Source organism: Seriola dumerili, unplaced genomic scaffold (genome assembly GCF_002260705.1).
Source record: "Seriola dumerili isolate Sdu_G_001 unplaced genomic scaffold, Sdu_1.0 BDQW01000138.1, whole genome shotgun sequence".
Lineage (NCBI taxonomy): Eukaryota > Metazoa > Chordata > Actinopteri > Carangiformes > Carangidae > Seriola > Seriola dumerili.
In genome coordinates, this window is record NW_019174393.1 from 17429237 (window position 1) to 17454513 (window position 25277).

General features: G+C 41.2%; 1 protein-coding gene across 1 annotated transcript; it reads right to left on the reverse strand.

Moving 5' to 3' along the window:
* Nucleotides 1–5008: 5008 nt before the first annotated feature.
* LOC111224923 (cAMP-regulated D2 protein-like) lies at nucleotides 5009–23577 on the reverse strand. The gene is made up of 8 exons (XM_022749620.1): nucleotides 23006–23577; nucleotides 20946–21147; nucleotides 20399–20532; nucleotides 18754–18881; nucleotides 18404–18522; nucleotides 17780–17920; nucleotides 14894–15066; nucleotides 5009–5606 (listed from the first exon to the last, which is right to left on the reverse strand). Exons 1-8 carry the CDS (start codon nucleotides 23489–23491, stop codon nucleotides 5154–5156), a joined length of 1836 nt encoding a protein of 611 aa, XP_022605341.1. The 5' UTR covers nucleotides 23492–23577; the 3' UTR covers nucleotides 5009–5153.
* Nucleotides 23578–25277: the final 1700 nt, after the last annotated feature.

Consider the following 25277-nt stretch of genomic DNA (forward strand, 5'->3'; position numbering starts at 1 on the left):
ACTCACAGACCACCTAACTCCCCAAACACCCCCAAAACCAACAGGGCCAACTACTTCAGTAGCCCTGTGGCAAGCTTGAGTGACATGCAGCAAAAAAACCCTCTGGCCAGGTGTAGATTTGGGGACTTGCAGCTCAGGACATTAGCACAGTAACAACTCAGCTATTGGCTCACTCCTTCCTGGTACAGACTATTGGCCACCCCTGCACTTCATACTCTGCATGACAACAGGTGGTGTTATTTATGTAGCATCAAAATGATCACATACACTCATACAAGTCTCAGTCGTGGTGACTACATTACTAGTAAAACATAACACTTAACACTTGCCTGTTGTTTCCATTATGTTCATTTATTTTTTTGTTTAATTGACCTGGACTTAAGCCTCCGGTCCATGATCTTGTCCGTTGTCCGTGTTTGATAGTTAATGGGCTGATAACTGGTGAAATTGAGCAGAGTCCTAGGGCAGGCTAACAGTTAGCTTCATCCACATTTCCTTTCACGTCACTGATCATTTTTGACGCATATCGTCAAATATAAACTGTAAACTGGCGAAGCGACGTGAGTGGACAGTGTCGCAAAACAGTCAGTTACATTTATGTAAGTCCAACTACACTGCAAAACAGCCGATTCAAATAATAGTGTTTGAATTAACATATGGGTTGATTTACTCATGGACAACGAGGAGTTGCCTGCGGACCACTGGTAGTCCACGGACCATTCTTTGAGAGGCTTTTGATGATATGTGAACTAAATAGAATCTCTTTCTTTCACACACTGATCCATATTCTAGTCACTAGAATAAGGATCAGATGCCGTTCAGCATCATCACACTAGATTCTAGTGCATTCTGGTGCATCTGATCTTTGTTGTAATCACTCACTCCTATCAAGTTTATTACTTTATTTATTAATCAAATGAAGCAGGATGCTGTTCACTGTAACGTCACTCAGATTAACTGAATGTGAAACAGCCTGAATTAACACTCCAATGTCCTCTAATGTAAATGTCAGGCCGGGGTTGACTTGGCTTGTTGCCTTCTGTGAAATATTCTACAGCACCACAGTATAAAAGATCCCACTGCAAAGCAAAACATTAGGCAGCTTTGTTCATAGTACAATAAACGGCTTGTCTTTAAAAGGGAATTTGTACTCAATGATATTCGCCTGCAGCACTAAAATGTAATATAAGAGAGAATCTCACTTTGGGCACATTCAAAGTAAAACTGTAACTGAAGACATAATGTGATGTTTCTGCCAAAGGCCTCTCTGCTCTGTTTTTTAAGCTTGGAAATAAACAACAGCAATCCTAATTTCACCGAGCCTCTCACATCTGCCCTTGAGTCTTCACCGTGTTGAGACAAATCTCCCCATATGTGCCTGTGTTGCTTTTCATTCATGTCCCCTCGCCAACAACAAAGGCAGTGAAGAGAACAGGCAGAAAGAATAAATACATTTTTTTTTGCCTCATTATAAAAACAAGAACTGCCTCTTTTGTCTTTAAACTCTCATCTATCTTCAGTGTTATTCCACTTTTTGAAAATGGCAAACAAATGAGTCACAGTGTTTTCTAGTTCCATGGTTTCAGACGACATTTCAAACATATTAAAAAAAAATTACTGTTATTTTTATTATGTCTACAACACTGGTTCCCAACCTTTTCCAACTCACGGCCCACTTGAAAATAACAATAATAACAAGCATACAATGTGGTATAGCTGGGGACAAATTAAAAGTTAACATTATTGGCTTCAGACAGTGATAGGTCTTAATATGAGAAAAAAACAAATAAAAATTATTAATAATAAATATATAATAATTCTTAATACTGTTAAAAGATCATTTCATTTGAAGACTTTTAAAAACATTATTTATATTTTTTAATTAAAATTACATCTTTTCACCAAAACTGTACTGTTTTGCAAATGATTTGTCGGCCCACTTGCAATACCTTTGCTGCCCAACAGTGGGCCACAGTCCACAGGTTGACCTACATAATTTGTCTCTTTAAATCTACGTTCAGGCCTTAAAGGAACATTGCAACATTTTGGAACATATTGTTATTATTCTTATTGTTAGGTATCCTTGATAAAAACCTGTTTAGCACTTGGTTAAATGTACAGACAAGAACACAGATTGAGAAAGACCTTGTACCTTCACAAGAAGCAACAACCTTTTGGAATTTATAGTATACAGTGTAGTATAAGTTGTACTCCCAGAATACCACTGTTTGTGTTTACACTGGTTTTTGTACTTATTAAATAAATGATATAAACTGTTTACACTAGCTAAGCTAACCAGATTTAGCTACCATATAGCTATTTTATTTCCCAAAAAGTCTAACTATAGCTTTAAGTTGAATGAGGCCCGTTCAGTGAGAAAGATGCTAGTGGACAGTGCGCTGTGGCTAACAGCAGTCAGTCACTGCAGTACCGTGGCTGGCCAGAGCAGCACACCAATCTCAGAGAGCTGCCATCTGACTATTTACTGCGGCCACAGTGGCTATAATCAGATCTTATTGGAATGTGCCCATGCAAAGCCAGCAGCCACGATTTAAAGCTTGAGAGTGACAGCCACACATCGATTCCATAACCTTTCCTAAATTATCCAGGCAACAGAGAGAATAGTGTCTCTCTTTTCTTCTCTCTCGCTCACACTCTGTCTTTTCTCCAATCAGTTGTCACTGTAATGAGCAGCAGGATTTGGAGGGGGAGAAAGACACAGCATGTGAGAGTCCAGCCGTGGCCGCGGAGCTGGGATGATCTGCAATTGATTAGCTGTGCGGCCATCTCAGACGGCTCAGTCACAGTGTGGCCTACGCTTTGATACTGGATGACAGCAAAGTAAATGTCTGCTGAGATAATGAGGTGGCCTCAACACGCCCTACGTGTCAGCACTCTACCTATAATGCACACGTGTAAATGGCCAATAATGTCGATCTTGTGCGTGTATGCATATGTGTGTGTGTGTGTGTGCGTGTGTGTGTGTGTGGCATACAGAGATAGAGAGGAAGTAGACTGGCAAGGCCGGTAGGTACCTGGAGGCTGGAAACATGTTTACGATTGGTAAGCTGAAAACATCTGGATAATAGAAGCCTACCTTTAGAGCTACTGTTGACTCATCCTTAAAGTAATTATCTGCAACAATTTCATAGAAATGAATGTCTGCTTTGCTCCAAGATGATATAACACAACTCTAACCCTGTTTATGAAAACTTTTACATTTGTATTCAGTGTGAAAATTCTCCTGCACAGGAAGTTATGTGGTTTCTTTGTGATAAATGAAAGAAAAACAAACCCTTCTAAATCAGTATGATGATTTTCTCCTTGAGACCAGACCACTCACGGTCTCCAGGGTAAAACTACAGTGGACATCGACATCTCCTTTTGACAATTAGAAACACTTCAAGATGAGACATGACTCAAGAACACTGCAGATGCAGCTGCTTTTCTTCCACATTGACAGGTCTTGCTCTCTGTTATCCTTGGGCTTCACTGAACGGAGAACAAGTCTTTAGTTTGAGTGCTGCAGAAGGGCCGGCTGTAACAAACAACAAATATTCATGTTCATTCTCCTAATAAAATAGAGCTATTACCACAGTCCATGAAGGTAATTCTAAGGCTGAAAGAACTGCATTAATTACCACGGTCTCAGAGATGGTAAGATGTTAATTTTTTATAATAAAATACCAGAAGCACTCGATAAACCTGCCCTCGCCTTTTGGGGGTTAAAACCCATTAGGACCGAATATACCAGTATAGCATAATTTTTTGATAGTTTTTAATATCTTTCTTTATATTGCTGGAAGGTAACGGTTTGAATAGGCCTTTGAAGTCGGTAATGTTTTGTACCATTTAACCCTGGACCTTTGTATATATTGTTGCACTGTGGATTATTGGTGGGCACCTAAGGCTAAGAATATGCTCGGCTATTGCATGCTTGTATTATTGCTGTAAGCGCAGCAACGTTGAGGGTTCCCGCGCTAAAATTGTGTTTAGTTGTTGCATTTTGGTTAAAAATATGCCCCAAATGAAATACGTTCATACGTTATACCTGCTTTAATTGATTTTACTGGCCCTTTCGAAGTAGTCTTAAAGGCTGTAAACACAACTAAGATACTGTATAACCACAAAATTAAATTTATTTGGCGAATACATTAGCAAACAGTTGCCCGATACTGCGCAACATTGGATAGATAGTTGCTAACTTCATCTCTATGTTGATTGGTGCCGGTCAGGTAGGTTTATCTGAGCGTTTTCACTGAAAACAGCTGTAAAGCTATAGACTAACAGACTGTGGAGTGATGATGATTCTCCAAAAGTTATTTTTATTGTTGATATAAAATACTGCTTAGTGCAGGATTTATTTCATTTGAATAACGTAATTGCCAGAGTGACTGACAATCACATCAGGGGATCCCAAGGTCAGGCCAGATGAGACATAGTCTCTCCAACAAGTTGGAGGAGATCGGAAAACCTGTAGTGGAAGGCGCCCAGGAAGGATCCTGATCAGATGTCCAAACTACCTCAACTGGCTCTTTTTGACACAAAGGAGTAGCAGCTCTACTACCAAATGTCTATGCTCCTTACCTTCTCTCCAAGCGTTAGTCCAGCGACCCTACAGAGGAAAGTCATTTTGGCCGCTTGATTGCTGATGCTGCACCAATCCACCTGTCAATCTCATGCTCCATTTTACCCTCACTCGTAAACAAGACCTCAAGATACTTAAACCAAGAACCAAGGCGTCAGGAGATGCTGAACCTCAACACTTGGCTGCAAACCGCAGTGCAAGCTGGAATTCATATTCTGATGTCCTCAAATGTGTCTTTCTGCATCTACTTACATTTTTCCACTGACTATATTTTTTAAAATTTACTACCGATTTACCTACTGCTGCCCAGTAGATGGCGACAGAATGCTGATAATTCAAGCAGTTCTGAAAAACTGACGAGAACTACTTAACTTTAAAAGTATATGTTTGTGGAGAAAGACGATAGAAATTACATAAAACTGATGATGTACTGTATAGTTTTATTATATAATACACACTGCAACTTCACACTGCAAGATTTTCTGACTTTACAACAGAAAAGCAAAGACTGATGTTTCGTCAATGAAAAGCAACCCAACACCTCCCTGCTCAGACTGTCCCCTCACTAGTAGATGCCCAGTTGGTCCCAGAAGTCACACATATGGTTCCTGGTTCCCACCTGTGCATGTGAACGAACTGTCAGGTTCATGACCAGCCAGCCGCTGGTGTCGGAATAGCGCGGCCAAACAGGCAGACGCTGCTCCCGGCAGAAAGTCGTCTGTTGGACTCGTGAGGAAGGGTCACCAGTGTGGGCGAAGGCGCCCCAATAGCACAGCATCCGATTGGACAGCAGCTTCTCTGATGGCATCAGGGTGAAGTTGGCCACTGCAGCCGAATCAAAGAGGAAAGGTAGCTCGGCACCATGGCAGGCATGCTGGTAGCAGAAAGTAAGACCTGACCAGACGCGGTGGTCTGATGCCGTGTGGTCGAACACGTACATCCACAACTTGCTGCCCACTGCTGTGCCGGCACGTGCCGACCTCCTGGATGGACACAGGAAGACATAGTCGGTGACGATCTGAGGACAGAAAATAAAAAGAACGTCAGTTTTAAATGATCTGAATAGATTTTTTTCAATGGATGGCAATGTGGGTCAGTCAGTCAGTCAGTCAGCCAGCCAGTCAGCCAATCAGTCAGTCAGTCACTCAGTCAGTCCACCAGTTTTCACAGTGACATACCGTTTGGTGATTCTCTGACTTTTTGTCTGCCACCATGAGGCTGAAATTTTTATTTTTCAGTGAAATATCTCAACAGCTGTTGGACATTCATGTTCCCCACATGCTGAATACTATTGACTACTGAAACAGTTTTGTTCCCTAAACCTAACCAAACTGCACTGAAAACAGAATATAACCTTTAAAGTAACCAAGTTAATAAATCAGTGAAGTCTAAAAATAAGTAAATACCAACTTTTCACCACAGTCTCATCCCTATGTGGTCGCTCTTTATACTATCTCACCCGACTGAAGCCTTTCTGTTATAGCGTTTAAAGAACACCTGCCTGGAGCAGACAATTAAAACATCACCACAACAACGTGTGCAGTCCTGTACACTGTTTTTAATGGCACAAAAAAACAAGGCGCTTAGGGAGCAATTGGGTGTTCCATATGGATGTAATTAGTTGAATAGCTGCCTTGTAACTATTTTCACCTGGGTGCAAATAGACACTCTGCATCTTTTATCTCTTAAATCTTTCATAAATGTTTTTTTTTTTTCATTTTCCAATTACATCTTTTAGAGTAAATCACATATTCCCACTTGTCTTTCATTGGCTCATGACCATGATCATGAAAGTACCTAACCAATGTGGCTACAGCTTGGTGGACAATAGATCACTCTTGACCTCAGGACCAGTGGGTTATATTTTTGGTCCAGTTCTGTTCAACAGATTTTCTGTTGCATGTGCTGGTACCAGGTCTAAGTTAAACAGTGTTTGCATTCAGCTATTTATGGGAAAATAAAACAGATTTGTAAAGAACGGTTCAGCAGTGTTGAAGATTTTTTTCTTTACTCTTTACTATCTATGTTCCAGTCTCTGCAGTGTTTTTGTGGAAATGAATAGAAACTGATTAGCGTGGCATCTACACAGAGACGGGCTGGGGGCAGAGCAGCAACAAACTATTGTTCCCTCTCAGCTAAAAGGAAGCAAAGGAAAAAGAAGGTAGACCGTCTTCTTTTGCCTGTTACCTGGAAACCAGTGTGTCTTTTTCAGCAGCACACAACCTACGCCCACACATCTGACACCTGAGAACACACTCAGACGCACACAGACACACACAGGCATGCTGCGCTGCACACATGCGTTTGTCTGTTTCAAATAGGCACATGCACAAATGTATGAATCTCTAACAAGCACATACTGTCCTCGAACACTGATAGTCATGACTCACACACACACACACACACACACACATCCAAATGCACAACAGCACAGGTAGAAATTAAGTTATGTAATGTCTACTATGTATTCAACTATCGAGCTCTGGAAATAAACTTTTCCTTCGTTCTCTCTCCCTTATCCACATCTTCTCCCCCTTTCTCTTCTTCATCCCTCCATCTTTCCCCTCTCCATCATATTTTACTGCTTACTTTCATATGCATCTTCTTTTTTTCCCATTAATTTCTGTGGTAAAATCATCTAAAATAATCTGCTTTTCTGTATCAGTAAACATTTGATCATATAGATTTAACACTGTAATGAATGCCTTAATGTCAGTGTTTGGCTAACCTCAGCTAACGCCAGTATCAATGTCAGTCAAGTCAAGTCAGTTTTTATTTGTATAGCGCCAATTCACAACAGCAGTTATCGCAAGTCACTTTCCAAATAGAGCAGGTCTAGACCTTCTCTTCCTAGACCTTTCAATTCCCACCGAGAGCAATACAGCCTGTTCATGTACACTGTGCCACAAAGACCAACAGTTATGAAAGTGACTTTTACAAATGTAAGTGCTCTCAGGTGACAATATAAAGAAACTGGGTTATAGCAGAGACAGTTGAGAAAGGAGACGGCGCACTTAGAATCATTTCCTGTCTCTGTATTTAGGAGACCAGCAGCGGGTCTGAGTCTGTTCACTCCAATGGGAGAAGTGGACGTGATCACAGATTATGATTCTTTCGCCCCAAAGTCACGCAAATAAATACGGGACCCATTTCTCACTGGTCACAGATCTTTCGAACAACACGACACTATGATGGCATTTTTTTCAGACCGATAGATGGGGAGAAAGTTTTATTAGAGACCTGTTTCTGTCTCAGCAACAAACTCTCGTGAGATCTCGCAACACAGATCTCTTCTCTCTGTCGGTTGTGGTTTCACTGCTGCCAATGCTGCTTTTCAGAAGTTTAGAGGGACTTATACGTGAAACCATGAATTAAAAGTTAAAACTGAAATAAAACTTTTGTTTCTTTGCTTAATAATACTGTTATTGTTATTACTATGTAACTGTTTTTGAAAGGGAAAGATATAAGAAAAGATATCAGATATTAGGCTGAAAACGAGCGGCATAATCAGGCGCAAATTTGTACTGTATCTAGTGTTGCATTGGTGTGTATGGTATTGTTGTATTGTTTTTACATAGACAAGAAATTTATCAGTTAGTGCTAAAAAAAACCCCCTAAGCTTTATGCAGCAATATGCTGTAATAACAGGAAAAAATGAGTTTAATTAAAAATGAATTACTGTCTTTTCTTTCCCAAAGGATGCGGACAGATAAGTCTGGATAAAGTTAGATATTAATATCAGCTACTGTCACATTTCATACCAGTTGCAGAGGCCCGAATGAGCTAACATAGGAGACCAAGACAGAGGTTGAATGTGCTAAATATTTACCACCTCGAACGGAACAGACAAAAAAAAAAAACTGAGAGCACAATGAGGGCTTTCTGCACCACAGATGGGAGAGCAGAAAACCAAACAGGTGTCATTCTCACAGCTTTATCAGAAACAGCACAAAGAGGTCTTTTTAAGTCTAATCAAGCGTGACGCAGGAGCCAAATTAAAGGCTGAACAACACGAGGCACAATGTAATAGCCGGTATATTGAAGTCTGTAGAAATCAGATAATTTCTGCAATGTTTTCTGAAGCTTCCACAGTGGATGGGATCAGCGGTCATTTTTATCACGTGACAAAAACCCTATTCACTGATGAAGACCATGAAATGCGGTTGAAAACTTGATTTTTTTTTTTCTTTTGTACAACATACAGTGATTTTGGTGGCGTCTGTCATCAAAGGTTATAAATGGAAGAACACTTTACTTCACATTCACTGAATCTACGGCTGCATAGAAACATGTGCTATACATGTGTCCTTGTTAGCGCGCCAGCAATGAGCTTCACAGGGGTTTGACGCTCTCCACCCCAGCTCCAACATCCCCACCAACCGGTGAGAGCTGCTACAATAAAAACAATGACAAGAGGAAGAGCCGAGGCTGATTTATTACTTGTGCCAATTATATTAATTGGAACAGACTACCATGCATGAAACACAATTGGTCTTTCCCCCTGCAGGATGCTTTAGAGCCAGGGCGGTATGTTTTTCAAGATAAAAAAAAAAACAAACAAAAACAGTCTATATATGGCATAAGTTAATATCTGCTAATATCTGCTTTGGAGCAAACTCAAAAACACTGAGGCTGTAAACAATTTGCTTGTTGTGGGGAAGAAACACATTTCAGGTTTTAATTGGAAATGATTTTTTTTAAGGAATTGTTGCTGTAGAGAACAACATCGCTACCACAGTGGCAAACAAGGTGCAACCACGTCCAGCTAACATCATAGCATATGACGCCGTAAACATGGATGGACTCTTTGATAGATCTTCACGCAATTTTGACAAAAATCTACAAAAGTTCATGACATAACTTTTGAAGACAATCAGCTGATCTATCTGCTGTTCACTGTGAGATAATGAACCAATCTCAGCCAGAAACTCAGCAGCCAAGACAAAAGAAAGCCGAGGGTATCATTTTCTTTTGTCCTTAGCTTTTATTATACTGTTGTATTATAGTGTTGTCCAAAGCATTTCAAAGAGAGGCTCCTTATGATGTGTTCAATGGTAAAGAAGATGCTGTTAGTCGAGTTGTTTCTGGTGTGTTAAAACAGGTACTGGATTTCTCTTACTGCAGAAAAAATTTCACTCACACTGACAAGCCTAAAGCTCTCCACATCAGCCCCGTCTATGACGAACTGGCTGACATTTGTTCTGACCCCTGTGGTACTCTGGAGAAGTGCCCTTTATGAAGAGAAGTAGGTGGTGTGTGTGTGTGTGTGTGTGTGTGTGTGTGTGTGTGTGTGTGTGGAAGGACAAACTACAGTTGTGACTCCCATCGTCTCTCTACTGCACCGTGAACTGTGACTGCATACTAAATATGTCAGGGAGTGTCACCTCCTGACCCCCTGTAGCTCGGGTTGCTAGCTAGGCTGCTACCTTGCACTTTGCATTGGAAATGCTGGGAGGAAACTGTTGGAGGTTTTTCTTCTCTGTAATCATGAGTCAGTCCACCTCTATATTTTCACAGTCATCAAAACACAGTCTGACAAAAACACATGAAACTGTAAAAGGAGAGCAGTACTGTGTAGCCATTATGTCATGTGGAGAAAAAAACCATTATTAATTATATGCAGAAATTCTTAAGTCATGCTCTCAGATTAATTAAATTACTGTTGGAGTATGAAACTAGTGATGTTGTTGGGATAATCTAACCTAAATACATATTATTTTTCCTTTAAACAATGTTCTTTGACATCTCTTAAAACTACATTAATCCTTTTTTTGGCCACAAGGAGGCAGAACTTCACAACAAGCTACACCACACACACATTTTTACTTATATGACCTTAAAAAGTCTCATTGTTGTAGAGTGCCGCAGGAATGAGTCCCAAAACCTGGAAATTAGTTAGCATTTTAGCATTTCGGCACTTCTCATTCCCTCATTTTTTATTTGAGGGGGTTTTTGGTTAGATGGCTGGAATAAGGTCTGTGTTTAACACAAGCTCAAGACATTTTCACATTTTATTCTACAACATTAAATAAGTCAGTAAATACCCCATTCCTGATTTCTTTAAGCATTTACTTCTGTTAAAAAACGCTGGTTGCTAACAAGTGTGTAAATGAGACTACAGAGGTTGTCGGGGACGATAAACGACATCACGTTGAACATGAAAACCGATCTGCTCACCAGCCCTCCTTTACAGCCTGGTTATGTTCATACTTTATCACTAACTTTGTAAGAGTAAAGGCTTTTGTAGTAACAATTGACAATTAATTAACTAATGTAACATTAGCTTTTTACTTCTGCTGATTGTATTTAAGCTTGAAAAATCATAAAGTGGTGTTCATTAGTGAAGATTAACCTGCTGAACAAAAACCTGTAAATATCATAAACCTTTGTTTGCCACAGAGTTTATTTTCTGCTGTAATCCAAAAGACAATGCAAAAATCCCATTGCCTTTTTGTCAAGGGAACCAGGGTGATGCTAACTTAACAAAAACTGCAATAGTTATATTTGGTAGTTTCTGTGGCTTCCACAGTCTTTTAATAAGCTTTTAACCATGGAAGGAAAAATACTTTGATTTACAACTGAGCTGACAAATGTTCTTTCAGTTACCAGCAAGTACAGCCCCACTGCTAAAAGCTACAGATTCTGGAGATGGAATGATTGTGGTTATGATTTGTTTACATCTGCACTGAGCACCTGCGCTGCTGGAAACAAGTTCGTGAGACTGAACCAAAACCGTAAACTTGTGGGTTGTAAAACCACACCAGTTAGCTAAAAGACGCTAAAACACTGACCTGAGAGGAACTGCAGAGTCAGGTGATGTTCTCTGAGGGTTCGTCACTTTGAAATTTAGCATCATTCATAGTCTTTTGACCAGTGGTTCCCAACCTGTGGGCTGAGGCCGCGAAGTTACTGCAAGTGGGCCGACAAATCATTAGCAAAAAAAAAAAAAAAAAAAGGTAACTATAAAAAATATAAATAATGTTTTTAAAAGTAACATCACATTAAAAGTGTTTAAAAACAGTTTTCTTCTTCTTCTTAAAACTCTTTTATGTTGTCGCCGGCAAACATCATCATATCCTTGTTTGCTCTCTCAGTCTGACTGTGCTACATTTATAGCAAAAGCTCCACCGTTATCATTAAAATAAAAAGTGCTCAGAGAAGGCATCATTTGGCCTCCGTATTGTTGTGGGGTCGGATGTAGGCCGTCAACATGTTTGACATTTTCAAGTGGGCCATGAGTTGGAAAAGGTCAGGACTATATATTAGACATACACAAATATTGATAAGTACATCTTTAAACAAATCATAAAATGTTAATAATATTGTTTAATATTACATTCTGGTGGCAGATCATTAAGAACACCTTGCTAAAACTAATTCAGCCTAATACAACAGACCTGTAATAAATCCTACTTTTGTTTTTGTTTAAATTCTTTTAAAGACATTCAGGAGGTTGTAGTTTGTGGTGCTTGAAAATACACTATACTGAGGGATGTTTGTAATACTCATTCTATTCTGCCCTCATTAATACAAATACAGTCACCCAGCCTGTGTTTCCTCCTCTGCCAGCCCTCTCCGTCTTGCACTTCAGCTGTGATTCCTCAGCCAGTCTCTCCTGTCACTGTAGATGTTCATGAGAGGCGAGTCGATTCTTAGTGAGAGCAGTCAGGCTGCATCTCAAACAGACAAACTCCCTGACTCCAGGTGGTCCACATGTTTCACCCATACAAATGATGATAGAGGAAAAAATGCTGTTATGGCCAGATGAAGAGAAACTGGGATTGTAGCTCCCTCTGTAGGCAAATGAAAGGATGTGGTTTTGAAGACGAGTCTGTGAAGTGTGCTGAGCGGTGGTGGTAATTCTGGACATTTATGTAAGGTGACAGACTGAGACGACGGCCCTCATGCTGGATAGCAGCATCTACACATATGTAGACAAAGTCTTTCCTTAATCGGGCTGAAATGCGTCTTTTTTTTTTTTTCATCAAACCAATTTCAGCAGAGAACAATTGTTTACAATTCCCATCAGGCCCATCAGACGTGGAGAGGCTGGAGAGTGTGCGGGAGACAGCTGGGTCCTCGTCACAAACCGAGCTCCGGCTGGGCGCAACATTGATCCATGCATGACCACTCTTCCCACACAACCACTGAATGGGTGGTTATTGACGCATGTGTGTGTGTTTGAGTGTGTGTGTATGTGTGTGTGTGGGAAACTGTGTTTGAGTGTTCACTTTTCAGTCTGTGAGCGTGAGAAAAATATGGAACAAAAAAATCTCTTCATATGCAGGTTACAGTGTCAATGCAGCCTTTTCTTTGGCTTTTTTCACAGAGGCTACTTTTTAGAAGCTACCATTTCTGAACACAGACAGTGCTTTAATTCTGGAGAGATGCTCTGGACATTTACAGCTATAATCCAGCTAGAAACAGGTTGACAGTTTCCTGACAGCCACCAGATAGCTGATGAAGAGGAGACAAAGCCATATCAAATGGAAGAATACTAATTCTATGCAATTTGCCTCAATCTGATCTGATCAAAAGTAGCTTGCTTCAGTAACTTAAGCTTCTATGAACAGATTTTTCTTTTCCGTGAACTTTACATACACTGTATTCTCTGAGCTGAAACTTAGATAACTCCTGTAGCAGAGGAAATACATCCTCTTAAAGCTCCTGTGTTTTATTTGAAGTGTTGATCCATAAGAAGATATATTTGTGGTTTTAAGAACCAAAAACCATCTCAATGTAGGTTTACATCTCCTTTCTCAGGCTTCTCTCTGGAGCTCTAGTAACAACAGGTCAGAGAGCCAATCAGAAGAGAGGAGACATTGAGCATTCTTCTGGTTGGCTGACTGTTTTCTGAGTGATCTGATAAAAATATAAAAGATTTCAGGTAAACACTCAGAGAAACCAAATCCTGTAAGGTTGGATGGTGGGTCCAGGTGGGCAGAACTCGGGGCGTGGCGTGGCTGAGAGCGGTGACTGCTTTGTTGTGACATCACAAAGTTACAGAAGTCCTGACGGCTGGTTTTAAGGCTCAGTTTCTGAATACAGGCTGTGTCCATTTCTCTATGGACTGAGCACTTTGATACTTTCACAGTATTAATATAGAACCTAGACCTGCTTTATAATCAAACACATGGACATCTGCCTTTAGACTATATGGGACCTTCAAGTGGTTTTTATACTTAACTTTTATGTATAAGTATAGAATGTCTGAGGAAAGGTTTGCAGTTGTGCTTTTAATGAATAAGGGATAAAAAAACAAACCCTCCTCTTTACAAAGGAAATAACCTTAATTTGTAATTTCTATTGCAAAACAGTTTCAAAACTGTTGAATTTTTTTCAGTTTGCCAACATAACTGAGAATCTACAGCTGTGCTCTGTGGCATTTGTGCTGACCCCCCTGGTCCTCTGGAGATGTGCCCTTTATAAAGAGATGCAGGAGGTGTGTATGTGTGTGAGTGTGGAGGGACATGCCACAGTTTTGACTCTACCATCTCCCCACTGCACCATGAACTGTGACTGAATACTAAATATGTCTGGGAGTGCCACCTCCTGCCCCCTGTAGCTCGCCGAGCCTGCCGCCTTGCACTTTGCATTGAAAAGAGAAAACTGCAGGAGGTTTTCTTCCTCTCCTGTGTCAGTACACATTGGTCCAACTCTGTATTTGAACCAGGGCTGCACAGTTAAATGAAATATAATCAAAATCACAATATGACCAAGTGCAATATCCAAATAGCAGGAGCTGCATGTGTCACAACAAACCGTAAATGGAGCATTGTGGTGTTAAAGAGAGGCCCCGGCCTACAAATAATATTCTCTAGATGATCATTGTCGTTTTTAAATTTTTCTTCAGTGAAAATGGAATGAAAAATGATTTCAACTGAAATTGATACTCATGTCACAATCACAATATCTGTCGAAAAAAATCACAATATGATTTTTGCATATTGTTCAAACTCAAAACATGAACATGCTGTGATAAAACCAAGCATCAACCATCAGGGTTGAAAAATGAAGCCAACGCTGAAGTACCAAAAACTGCAGTTCCTCTAATGTCTGGCTCCGACAGTGAGTCAATTTAAAAATCTTTTTAAAATCTGAATGAACAACTTTCACTTGTATTAGAGTCACATTTCACCAGGAGGATCTATACTTTGAGTCAAATAATGGAGCTGTGAACTTTGTCCACCTCTGCTGATATGTCTCCTTGACTGCACCTGCAGTTTGGACTCTGCAGTATCAGACACGGTATCAGCTGTAGTGAAAATTAAAAGAATCCGTAAATGTCAATTGAGCGCATCTTACCTGAGCAAGCATATCCCTGCGGTCAGCATCCCTGTAGAGGGGCAGGTACTTGTGCAGGATCCGCAGGGCATGTTGTTTAAAGATGGCCGTAATGTACACAGTGCACTCCACTGCCGAGACCGGCTTGTTGAAGACGCCGTACACAAAGATTACCCCCTCTTCTGAGGTTGTACCTGCAGAAAAGAAAACAGAATGTCAGGGCAAACAAACCAGAATAGCCATGTGTTGTCTGTAGCCTTCCTGTTACTCTTTCACACAACCGTTCTGTTGTCTGATTGTCTTTATGTTTTACTTCTTTATGACTGTGGGCAATTTTACACCACTTCTCACCGTCATTCACTAGGCTACTTAGTTTCCAAGACAGCATATATTATTGCTTTTTCTTTCAGCTTTGTTGTGATCCTGCCAATGTCAGCAACTAATTCTGTTATAATGGGAACCAAAGGGAGTCAAGCTGAAAGCAAACAGCTGAGAGAGTGGTTACACAGGCCAGAGGTGACTCTCGAGGCTCAGTGATGCCAGAATGAACTGATGTTAGTGGTAATTTGTGTAAAATCAGACAGATAAGATCAAGTAATTTAGGAGGGAGAGGGATTAATTTTAGTTCATGCTCTTATGATTCTACTGAATTTGTAGTGTGCCGACCTTAAGCCAGGCAGTGCAACTGGGTAAATTCTGGATCTTGTGGTAAATTGACCTGACCATCGGAGCAGTGGTGGAAGAATCATGAACATCTTTTACTGAAGTAAAAGTAGAAATGCACATAAATAAATGTGCTCCATTATGAGTAAAAGTTCAGCATTCAGAACTTACTTCTGTAGAAGCTCAGAAATATTATTGTCAACGTGTACTTAGAATACTCACTGTGCAGCAGAATGACTCCTGTGAGTGCTCTAAGTGTATACATTATAAAAATTGATTATTATCATGCATTAATGTGCGAGCAGCATTTTAACGTCATTTTAACTACTCAAAGTGCCTGAGGCCCTGTCTTGAAGAGCAGCCCTGTGTCGAGATCTAGTTTTAATACCTTTAAAGGAACAGTACAACATTTTGGGGAAATACCCTTATTTACGTAACAAGATAAAACAGATACAACGGGCTAATCAGTGAGCTTTAGATGTGCTAGTAGCCAGATTTTGCTTCCCACACTGTCCTTTTTTCTCCCTGTTTCCAGTTTTTATGCTAAGACAAGCTAGCTGTCTGCTGCCTGTAGCCTGTAGAGTGGTATTGATCTTTTCATCTAACTCGACAGAGGGCGAATAAGCATCTCGAGATGCTGAATTATTCCTTCAATATTTCAGTTGAAATGATGCGTTCATGGTGCATATTCTTGAATAATTTAGCATTTAATGAGTCTATAACCAACAAGTGGAAGTGTAGGGTCTCTGATTCAGGGTCCACAACTCGACCCTGGGGCCCATTAGCGCTTTGATCAGGCCCTGAATGTTGGGTTGTTGCGCTTATGTCAGCATGTATGTGCCTGCCTGACCTCGACCAACAACAAATGCATCATATATTATAAGCTAATTATAAATATTAAAAGCTCATTATAGATTTTGTGGATAAAATCTGAATCTGCAAGGAAACTGTAGCTGTCAAGTTGAATGTAAAGGCATAAAAAGTACAATATTTTCCCTCTGAAGTTTGGTTGAGTAGAAGAATAAAGCAGCAGAAAATGAAGACACTCGAGGAAAGATTAAGGGCTCTATCTTACACTTGGATCAAAGCGGTGCATTGCGTGATTGACCAACAAAAACTTGGTCTGAATTCAGAGGCGTAGTATTTCACTGTTATTTTAAGGGCGAATCATCGAGAAAGTAGGGACATTCCGATCCGAGCTCAAAGATCGGTATTGGCTTTTTTTGAGCGTGAACCTAAACCTGATTGTTTGTTTTACATCAGCTGTCACACAGGTGTCATAAATGAAGGGCACAATGCAGCTGAACTGTCTGCAGTGTGGAAATATTTTAAAATGGAAAGCGAGGCAGTAGTAACAGGGAATACAGCGAGTTCACTCAGGTAACTCAGGCAAAGGCTGCACCGAGGCGGCACTGGAAGATACGTTTAAAAGGACAGAGAAATTTCCTTGAGACAGCGTCAAGGACAAGAAGATTACAGAGCGGGTCGCTGAATTCATCACATTGAATGACCAGCCCATCACAGTGGTCTGGTTACTTTGTTAAAAACAAATGAAAACCAAAGCTGCAATAAACAACCTTGTTTTTTTATTTTTCTTATCTATTCAGTTGTCAAGCAAATTTATACCCACCTACATAGGCAGGTGCAAAACACGCGCCTGTTACGCAGTAACACAGTGTGCCAGTGTTTCCCATTCATCACCCAGACTGAATTTGTCACCACAGTTTCATAATGAACCGAAAATTTCTTTACACGTCTCATGATTTGTGCCGTTGTTTCACTGTAGAGCTGAGTGCAGCGCATTGATTCGCTCAGGCCTTCCTTGCCCCTCGGGGTGCACAGAGCTGCTGCGTCAGTCACAACGTGATCAATTCACCACAAACAAAATCTAATTCTGTGTAAAACAGTGCTACTGTTATAATAGTAATCTGCCAAGTTACATTGCTAGCTTTTAAAAGGGAATGGGAGATGACACTGTGATTGGTTTATTGAATGTTACGCCCACTCCCATCAATAATTAAGAGGAACCCTTTTGAACCATGCACCTGAGGCAGTGACAGTTTTTTCCATTGTTAAAACAGCAAAAGACACATGGACACGCCCTAAATGTACTTGCACCACACGCTTTGGACTGTTAAAATAGCCCTAAGCATCTCAAAATTGCACTTAAGTAGAATTACATTTGACTAAATCAGAGGCAGCTTCACACCAGTACGCTGCCGTTTCTCTCCTACTGGCTCTTACCCAACAGCACCGACTTCTCTTTCTGCCAGTGGCCCTTCTGGAAGGCAGCGACGGCCTGTTCCTTTATTAAATCCCCATCGATATACGGACCCCACGTCTCAAACACCTCCAGGAACCTGAACGGGTTCACGATCTTGGAACCTGACATCAAAAACACATCAGTTAGATCAAAAGATGCAGTCTGTGTTTTATAACACGGAGAGTGCTGCTATATTAAACCTACTCCTGATTAGATTGTTTTGGCAGCAGAGCTGAGATGTGTCTCTTTTCCTTGCAGATTTTTGGGCCTGAGAGAGAGTTCAGACAAGGAGAAAACAGGAGCTGATGACGCAACTTGTGAGTCAGTGATACTGATCAATAACCCTGTCAACCCTGCAGATATATTACAGTCATTTTGTGCGGTGAGGCAGTAAAATCCAGCTAATTGCCCCTTTAGAGGCTCAGTGCTCCTTTGTTTTCATGATTTTGTTTTCTAATACGCCACAGCTCCGGATAAAAATAATGTCTTTCATCATCTTCTGCAGATAAGCGCACTACATCCTGCCGTCTTATGTAACTATGTGGGCAGCCCTGAGAGGCGCTCTAAATTTGGGGGAGCGTAGGCCGGTGTTCATGGCGTCTTACTTGTTTTCATCTGGGCGGTCAGGACGGCCTGCGGGGTGAGAGACAGCAGGCAGACGATGTCGCTCACGGAGCAGTTGGTCTGTTTAGCAAAGTTTTTTCCCAGCTTCAGGGCGTCGTGTCTGAGAAAGAGACGCAGGAAAAAACGATTACAGTTCAGGCTGACGTTTTCCCCCTCGGCATGCTGGGAAACCACTGAATCATTAAAGAGCTTAAGGAAAAAGGGGGGAAAACATGTACGATTCTCATTTGACTTTAGAAACTGCGGTTAGTCAGGCGAATGACTAATTCGTCATATTTTTGAACCTGAGGCAGTGAGAGTAGAAACATCAGTGCGCAGTATCGACCCTCACCTGGTCTTCAGAGGGATTGAGAAGGGCAGACTCTGCAGGACGGCTTGTTTGAACAGAGGCTTACTGCTCTGGATCATCAGGTGAAGACTCACCGACTGAGCACCCGCGCTCTCTCCAAATATTGTCACCTGACAAACAACACACCACAACACAACACAACACAACACACAGGTTTACCATTAAAAACCACAATAGGAAACTTAGAATTTTGGCAGTGAGAAGAATCAGCTCTGTGAAATCTGAGCAAGCCCGCTGTAAACAGGAAGCACTTTGTCTACTCTGCAGTTTATTAGTTGCAGAAAATACTCCGAATGAGAACAGCAGAGATAGCTGTAGCGTTAAAAATACAGAATGTAACCGAACAACAGCTGCAAAGACAACAAGGTAAGTAACACTTGTAATTTGTTATTCAGCTTGTATTCACCACAGGTAGTCGAGGCTGATAAGACCCAATCAGGAGTGACCGTGGGTGCCTATGTCTCAGTTTCTGCCCGTCCAGACCCTTTTTCAAACTAAAACGCGGCCAGCAGCGTTTCTAAAAGTCTCTGTTTTAGGGGAATGAAAACTCTGGAGTAATGTGGACGTCCGTCCTGTTTTGTGTTCATAATAAATTGATTTGAAAAATTACATTTAAGTTTCTGTTCAGTATGCTCTGTGGGTACTACTAGGTTTTTTTTTTTTTTTAATTACTTTAATTAACCAGTAAAAAGAGCATAGTAGCACTTGAATTATGTTAGTAACAAGAATTAAAACTTAAGCTGATTGCTATAACTGCACCTTTATTTTTTGTACGTGTGTACGGTCATACAGCAGGCCGTGTGCATTTCTCTGTGGACTGAGGCTTTGATACTTTCACAGTATTAACATAGAACCTAGACCTGCTTTATAATCAAACAACACATGGACATCTGCCTTTAGACTATATGGGACCTTTAAGTTGTACATTCAATCAAAATGTTTTGACTCACTTTAAGTGTGCTCTCTACAATGGAAATCAAACATTGCTCAGAAAGTTATTCCCAACACTGCTGCAGAAGTTCCCAGTTCAGTCCAGTTCATCCCAAACCAGCTCCATGGGGTTTAAGTCTGGAGACTGTGCTGGTCTTCATCATGTGGAGCCTCCGTCTGGTTCTTTTCCTCTAATGTTTTGGCTCCTTATCTTGCTGTAGGATGAAGCCCAGACCAGGCAGTCTGCCTTCCTTTGTTACTTGGCTTTTTCTCACCATTCTGACAGTAATATAGAGCCGTGTTTCCTGCAGTACAGTATTGTCCTGATAACGCATCAGTGGCTGTAATAACACAGTTTGTCTCAACACGGTTTATAAGTCATCAACAAAAGTTAAGGCACCTGGAGGAATAATATTTGCATCAATCTTCAAGGCTTAATTTACTCCCATTGCTGCAGGAAAGCTGTAAATTCAATTTCTTAATTTCTTAAACTGCTTTAATTTCACTAAAATCTGGAAAAATGGGGGTGCTCTAAAACCTTTGACTTAGGTTTAGGTTCAGGTTCAGGTTATGGTTGGGGTTCAGCATTTAGTTGAGATGTTTAAGGTTCGGGTAACAGGGTGGGGAATGCATTACGTCAAATATCGAAGTAGAAGTACGTGCGCGTCTGCGAGTGCTCGTCAGTGTGCCGGCTCACCTTGCTGGGATCACCTCCAAACACAGCGATGTTCCTCTGGACCCACAGAAGAGCTTCCTGCTGGTCCAAAATCCCATAATTCCCTGCAGCTGAGGTGTGAAGGTCTTTGCCCGACACGAGGAACCCGAACGCACCTTAAGTCATGCATCAATTCACATGCTCAGCGACACATAATTGACTCCAGCAAGACATTAATTTCCTCCAAGTTCCACATTAACCACTTAAATATCACAGCTACTGTTTTCAGTCCTCCAGGAAAGCAGAGTAATTACCAACACATTATCCAGTCTCACGCACACAGACACACACACACATACACACACACACACATACACTCCACAATAAACACTCCATTTAACTAAAGCGATTAATGTCTTCAATGAGATGTTTGTTTGTTGCCTTTTCCAGACCAACTCCCGAGCTAAAGTTCATCCATAATAGGACATAAAAATTATATATATAGATAGAAATATACAGATAAGCTTGTTTCCCTTTATTACTATGCACTGGAAGAGGCACATTTTTAAATTCTACCAAACTTTCTTACCCAGTCGGTACTCCATGCTCACTAAAACAGTGCGGGTGAAGTTACTGATGAAGCGTCCATCATACAGCGGCTTGGAGGCAGAACCAGCGATAAAATCCCCTCCATGGATCCACACCATGACGGGCAGCGGGCTCCGCAGAGGGGAGCTGAAGTTCACATCCAGAGGGACAAAGATGTTGAGGTAGAGACAGTCCTCGCTGACCTTTTAGGGACACGAGACGAATCAATATCAATCTTTTGTTCAGGTCTAACTGTAATTTATAATCCTGCCAGGGTAAAAATGTTCTTCAGTTATTATGTCAATTTACACATTAAGTGTAAGCACTCATTTTCTTTAGCTTCATAATAAAAATTCAGATTTTCACCACGTATGAGATATTGATGCTGTCAGATATTCCCACTATTTCTGTCTTGAAATTACGACCAAGGAGCTGACGATTATCTGACACTGCTGCTCATAATTACTGTGAATACAACTTTTCTCCCAGCAGTCAAATGTACTTCTGTGTGACACAGCCACTAGTGTGTGGGGGAAGTAATATAAATTTGTAAATTAGGAAGTTTAATATTAAAGAAATCCTTCCAAGGTTAAGCCCTAGATTTTAATCCATTCCTGCCACCCATGCTTTTATTGTGGAGGCCAAGTGTAGCTTCCTGTTCCAGGGCAGTGGTGGCAGCCAGGGTCACAGGTGTGGGGCTGTGGCCAGGAGAACAAAGACAGGTGAGTTGTTTGGTGAAGGAGAACAGAGAGAGGGAGACAGGAGAGCTCTGAAAAAATAAGCTGTCTGCAACAGCTGAGAAAAGGCATTTGTCTTCCTCTGTGGTAAAGCCTCATCTACACAGAGGTCATGGGAATTCTGCGAGTGGAGGACTTTAGCAATAGAAGCTGAGGACCAGAGATCAACTCTAGGCCGCAGTACTAAACCTCAGCGCTGCATTCGGTGAGTTTGATTCTTTTTGGATCCTTTTTTTTTTTCTTCCTGTACCTGGATAATAATTTCTGCATTTTGAAGGGAGGAGTTGTTTGAATGGGAAATGGACTGTGGACTGCTGCTTTGGACTGTATGGGACAGTCAAGGGGTTGGTTTGAGTTGGTTTAATCTGGCAAAGGCCAGTGGACTCTCAATTCCTTTTTTGTGAATTTATTTTGGTGATTTGTTTTGTGTTCATAATAAACTGATGTGATAGACCACAGTGTCTGTTCAGAATGCTCTGAGTACTGTTACGAGGGTTTTAAAATCAAATTTCTTTCATTAACCAGATCTTAGTCAAAAGAGCACCGTAGCACTCAAATGAAGTTAGTAACAACTGCACCTTTGTTTTTTGTTATCTTTATGTGTATAGTTATACAACAGGGCCACACCTACCTGTGGTCAAGTCCCAGGTGACATGTCCTCTGAAGTTTTGGACAATTTTAGCAAGCTGGCAGAAATTACATTTTACATTTTTTTAAAAAAAAAAAGACATACAAGATGTTTTACAGGCTGATGCATCTTTAGGCTCATATTTGAAATAAGCTTCTTTTAGGTCAACAAAGACACAATAAAAGATTCTGAATTTCTCCACAGCACTGCTGTCCGTACAAGTGCCAAGAAGCAGCATTTAGACCACTGAAACGTAATACAAGTAATCCACATTTTAACTTGAACTCATGGCCTCTGTATTTCCCCTGCAGGGAGAGACAATAATGTGCATGTGACAGCAAACCAGATCGTGAGACATGTTTTTGGCATAAACCGGGCGATGAACTTTCACTAGAATGAATGGATGCCACATTCCAGTTCCTGTAAGGCACTCACACTCTCTAAATATTGTGATTCTGCAGTTCTGTCCACTAACAACTAGATTTGTTTGCCCACAGTATGTTTGACTTTAATGAATATATAACCAAACCTCTAATCTTGACCTTTTCCTGTCAGTACAACTGTCGTCTTTACTGTTGGTGAAAGTGATTTTACTGTCGCTGTGAGTCATGCTGTGCCACACCAAAAATCCAAACATGCTATTACTGCCTAAAGTAAATACGAAGACATCATGCAAAGAAGTGAGAAGTTACTTACTAATCGAGGACACTCCTCAGTGCTAGGTCCGCTGCAGGCCTGCATGCATGCTGGCCTGGGGAAGGAGGCATTATAAACCCCCGACCAAGGACTCACAGGTCTGGGGGGCTTCCAGCGGTAAGCCCCAACAGGAGGGTCTGCGTACGGTATCCCATAGAATATATGGGCCTTATCCACCGTAATCCCCTTGATCCGTCCATCTTTGGTTAACACCAGAGGTCCAGGTGCCACATTTGTATCCTGACTGACCGGCTTGTCCTTGGTCGGCTCTGTGATTGAGTGGACCTCCGGGCGTCCCAGCTCCTTCAGGGAGTTTATCTCAACGTGTCGGTTGATGACTAACGGCTCGTCTCTCACCAGCAGCCCGGGGTAGATACTTCTCAGAAAGCTGACAAGGTCGATGTCATCATCATTTTTCGTCTCCTCTCCAGAGGCCAGCACTAAACTTAGTGTGCACAGCAGCAGCAAACAGTGCCAGCTCTCCATATTGCCTTAGAACACTCTTATACTTCCCCAGATCCTGCTGCTCAGATCATGATTTGACTTGAATTATGACCCAGCTGAGGTAGAAAAGTTGCAGCCCCCACAACCCCGCAGCCTGGAACTCTCCGCAGACAGTGCGGACTTGTGACTCCAATTTGGCTGCTTGCTTGTTAGGATTTATCAGACAAAAGCTGCTCTGTCTGATGGCTGAGTGTCGTCCAGTAGACCCTGAACAGCTGGACACTGGTGCAGGACCACTAATAGAGGACAAGTCGTCTTTCCTTTGCTTAATGTAATCACACAGTCACACACAGAAGGTAAATGAGAGTAAGTCATGCAGCAGGCTTCATGAAGGAACAAGAGTGAGAACCCCCATGGGGTCCCAAGTTAATTCTGAGGCGTCGGATGAAGAAATCCTACATTTTATTAATCCTCTCTAGGTTTGGCTTCTTTCTTATAAAACACTGAATCCATTTATCTGTTGAGGCTGTGTGTGTGAAAACCTCAATATCAAACAATCTAAGACAGGGAAACTGCTCACAACTCAAGTCAACACCAAAACTATTACCTGTGATGAGGGGACGCAAGCTATTTGTAAGTTTTGCTACTGCTACATAGCCAATGTTAGCATTAACAGCTGTTTCCTCACCAGTGAGGAAATGTGAGTTCAGCATCAAACTTCATTCCTTTCCTCAGCAACAGCTGTCTCCAGAGGTGGAAAGCAACGCCAATGTTCACTCTTGTCTCTACCACGTCTTTTCTTCTACTGAAGTTAGCATGCTACAGAGCTAGCCTCAGCCCATCTCTAGGGTTGCCACCTTCTATGTGAAGAAGTAAGGGACCCCTCGTAGACAGACACTCTTTCATGTGCTAATAATCCAAAATAACTACAATATCAAGGGTAACAAAAAAATGGAGCCTAATGTTGATTTTCAATTAGTATCAGAGAGGAAAGTAAGTCTGGGATAGAGAGATGCAGCAAAGGGCCACGGGTCAGATCTGAACCCAGGCCACTGTGGTTGGGACTAAGCCTGTATGGTATGCGTTCTACCAGGTGAGCCATGGGGGCACCATACTACTGTCTTTATCTGTAGAAGGCAGCCATACATGTATTTTCTCACAGCACACAGAGCTCGTCAGTCTATTGCTCACTGATAAACTTCTCCAATCCACTTGTAGTTGATAACTGGTTTCGTTTTACATTATTCGCAGCACTTTGAGAACGTAGTTTATAAATGAAATGATGTATATGAAAATATGGGACAAATTTTATTTTCAAATGTGGGATGATTCCGTATTATATAGGACAGGTGGCAAACCTACTTGTCACTTTCCGATAGGATCTCACTGCAGCCTCCAATCTGCCCTGAAGACGTAGCTGCTCAGAGGACGTATTATAACCTTGTCTTACAAAGATGATGGCCAAAGCTCTTGCCAAGTGACAATCACCACCAACTGCTCACAGCAAGAAAACTTAAAAATGACCCCTTTAAGAGGTCACAAGCTAAAAGGGTAGATATACAGATCCTTATCTATATCTGCCCAACAACAAGTATGCCCCAAACTCCATCCTCACCCTGTTTGTTACAAATGTTATCCTCCCACAAATGTTATCCTCTAGACCCAAACCTGTTCAGCATCGGATTTACCAGTAAAACATGTTTGGTCCAGTGTCCGGTTTTGGTGCGTGTGTATACTGGTCAAGACACTTTAACATTGCATTTGTTTGTATTGTTAAATGTAAAACAAATTGTTTTATTATAAATTATAACATCAGTTTAACAACTTC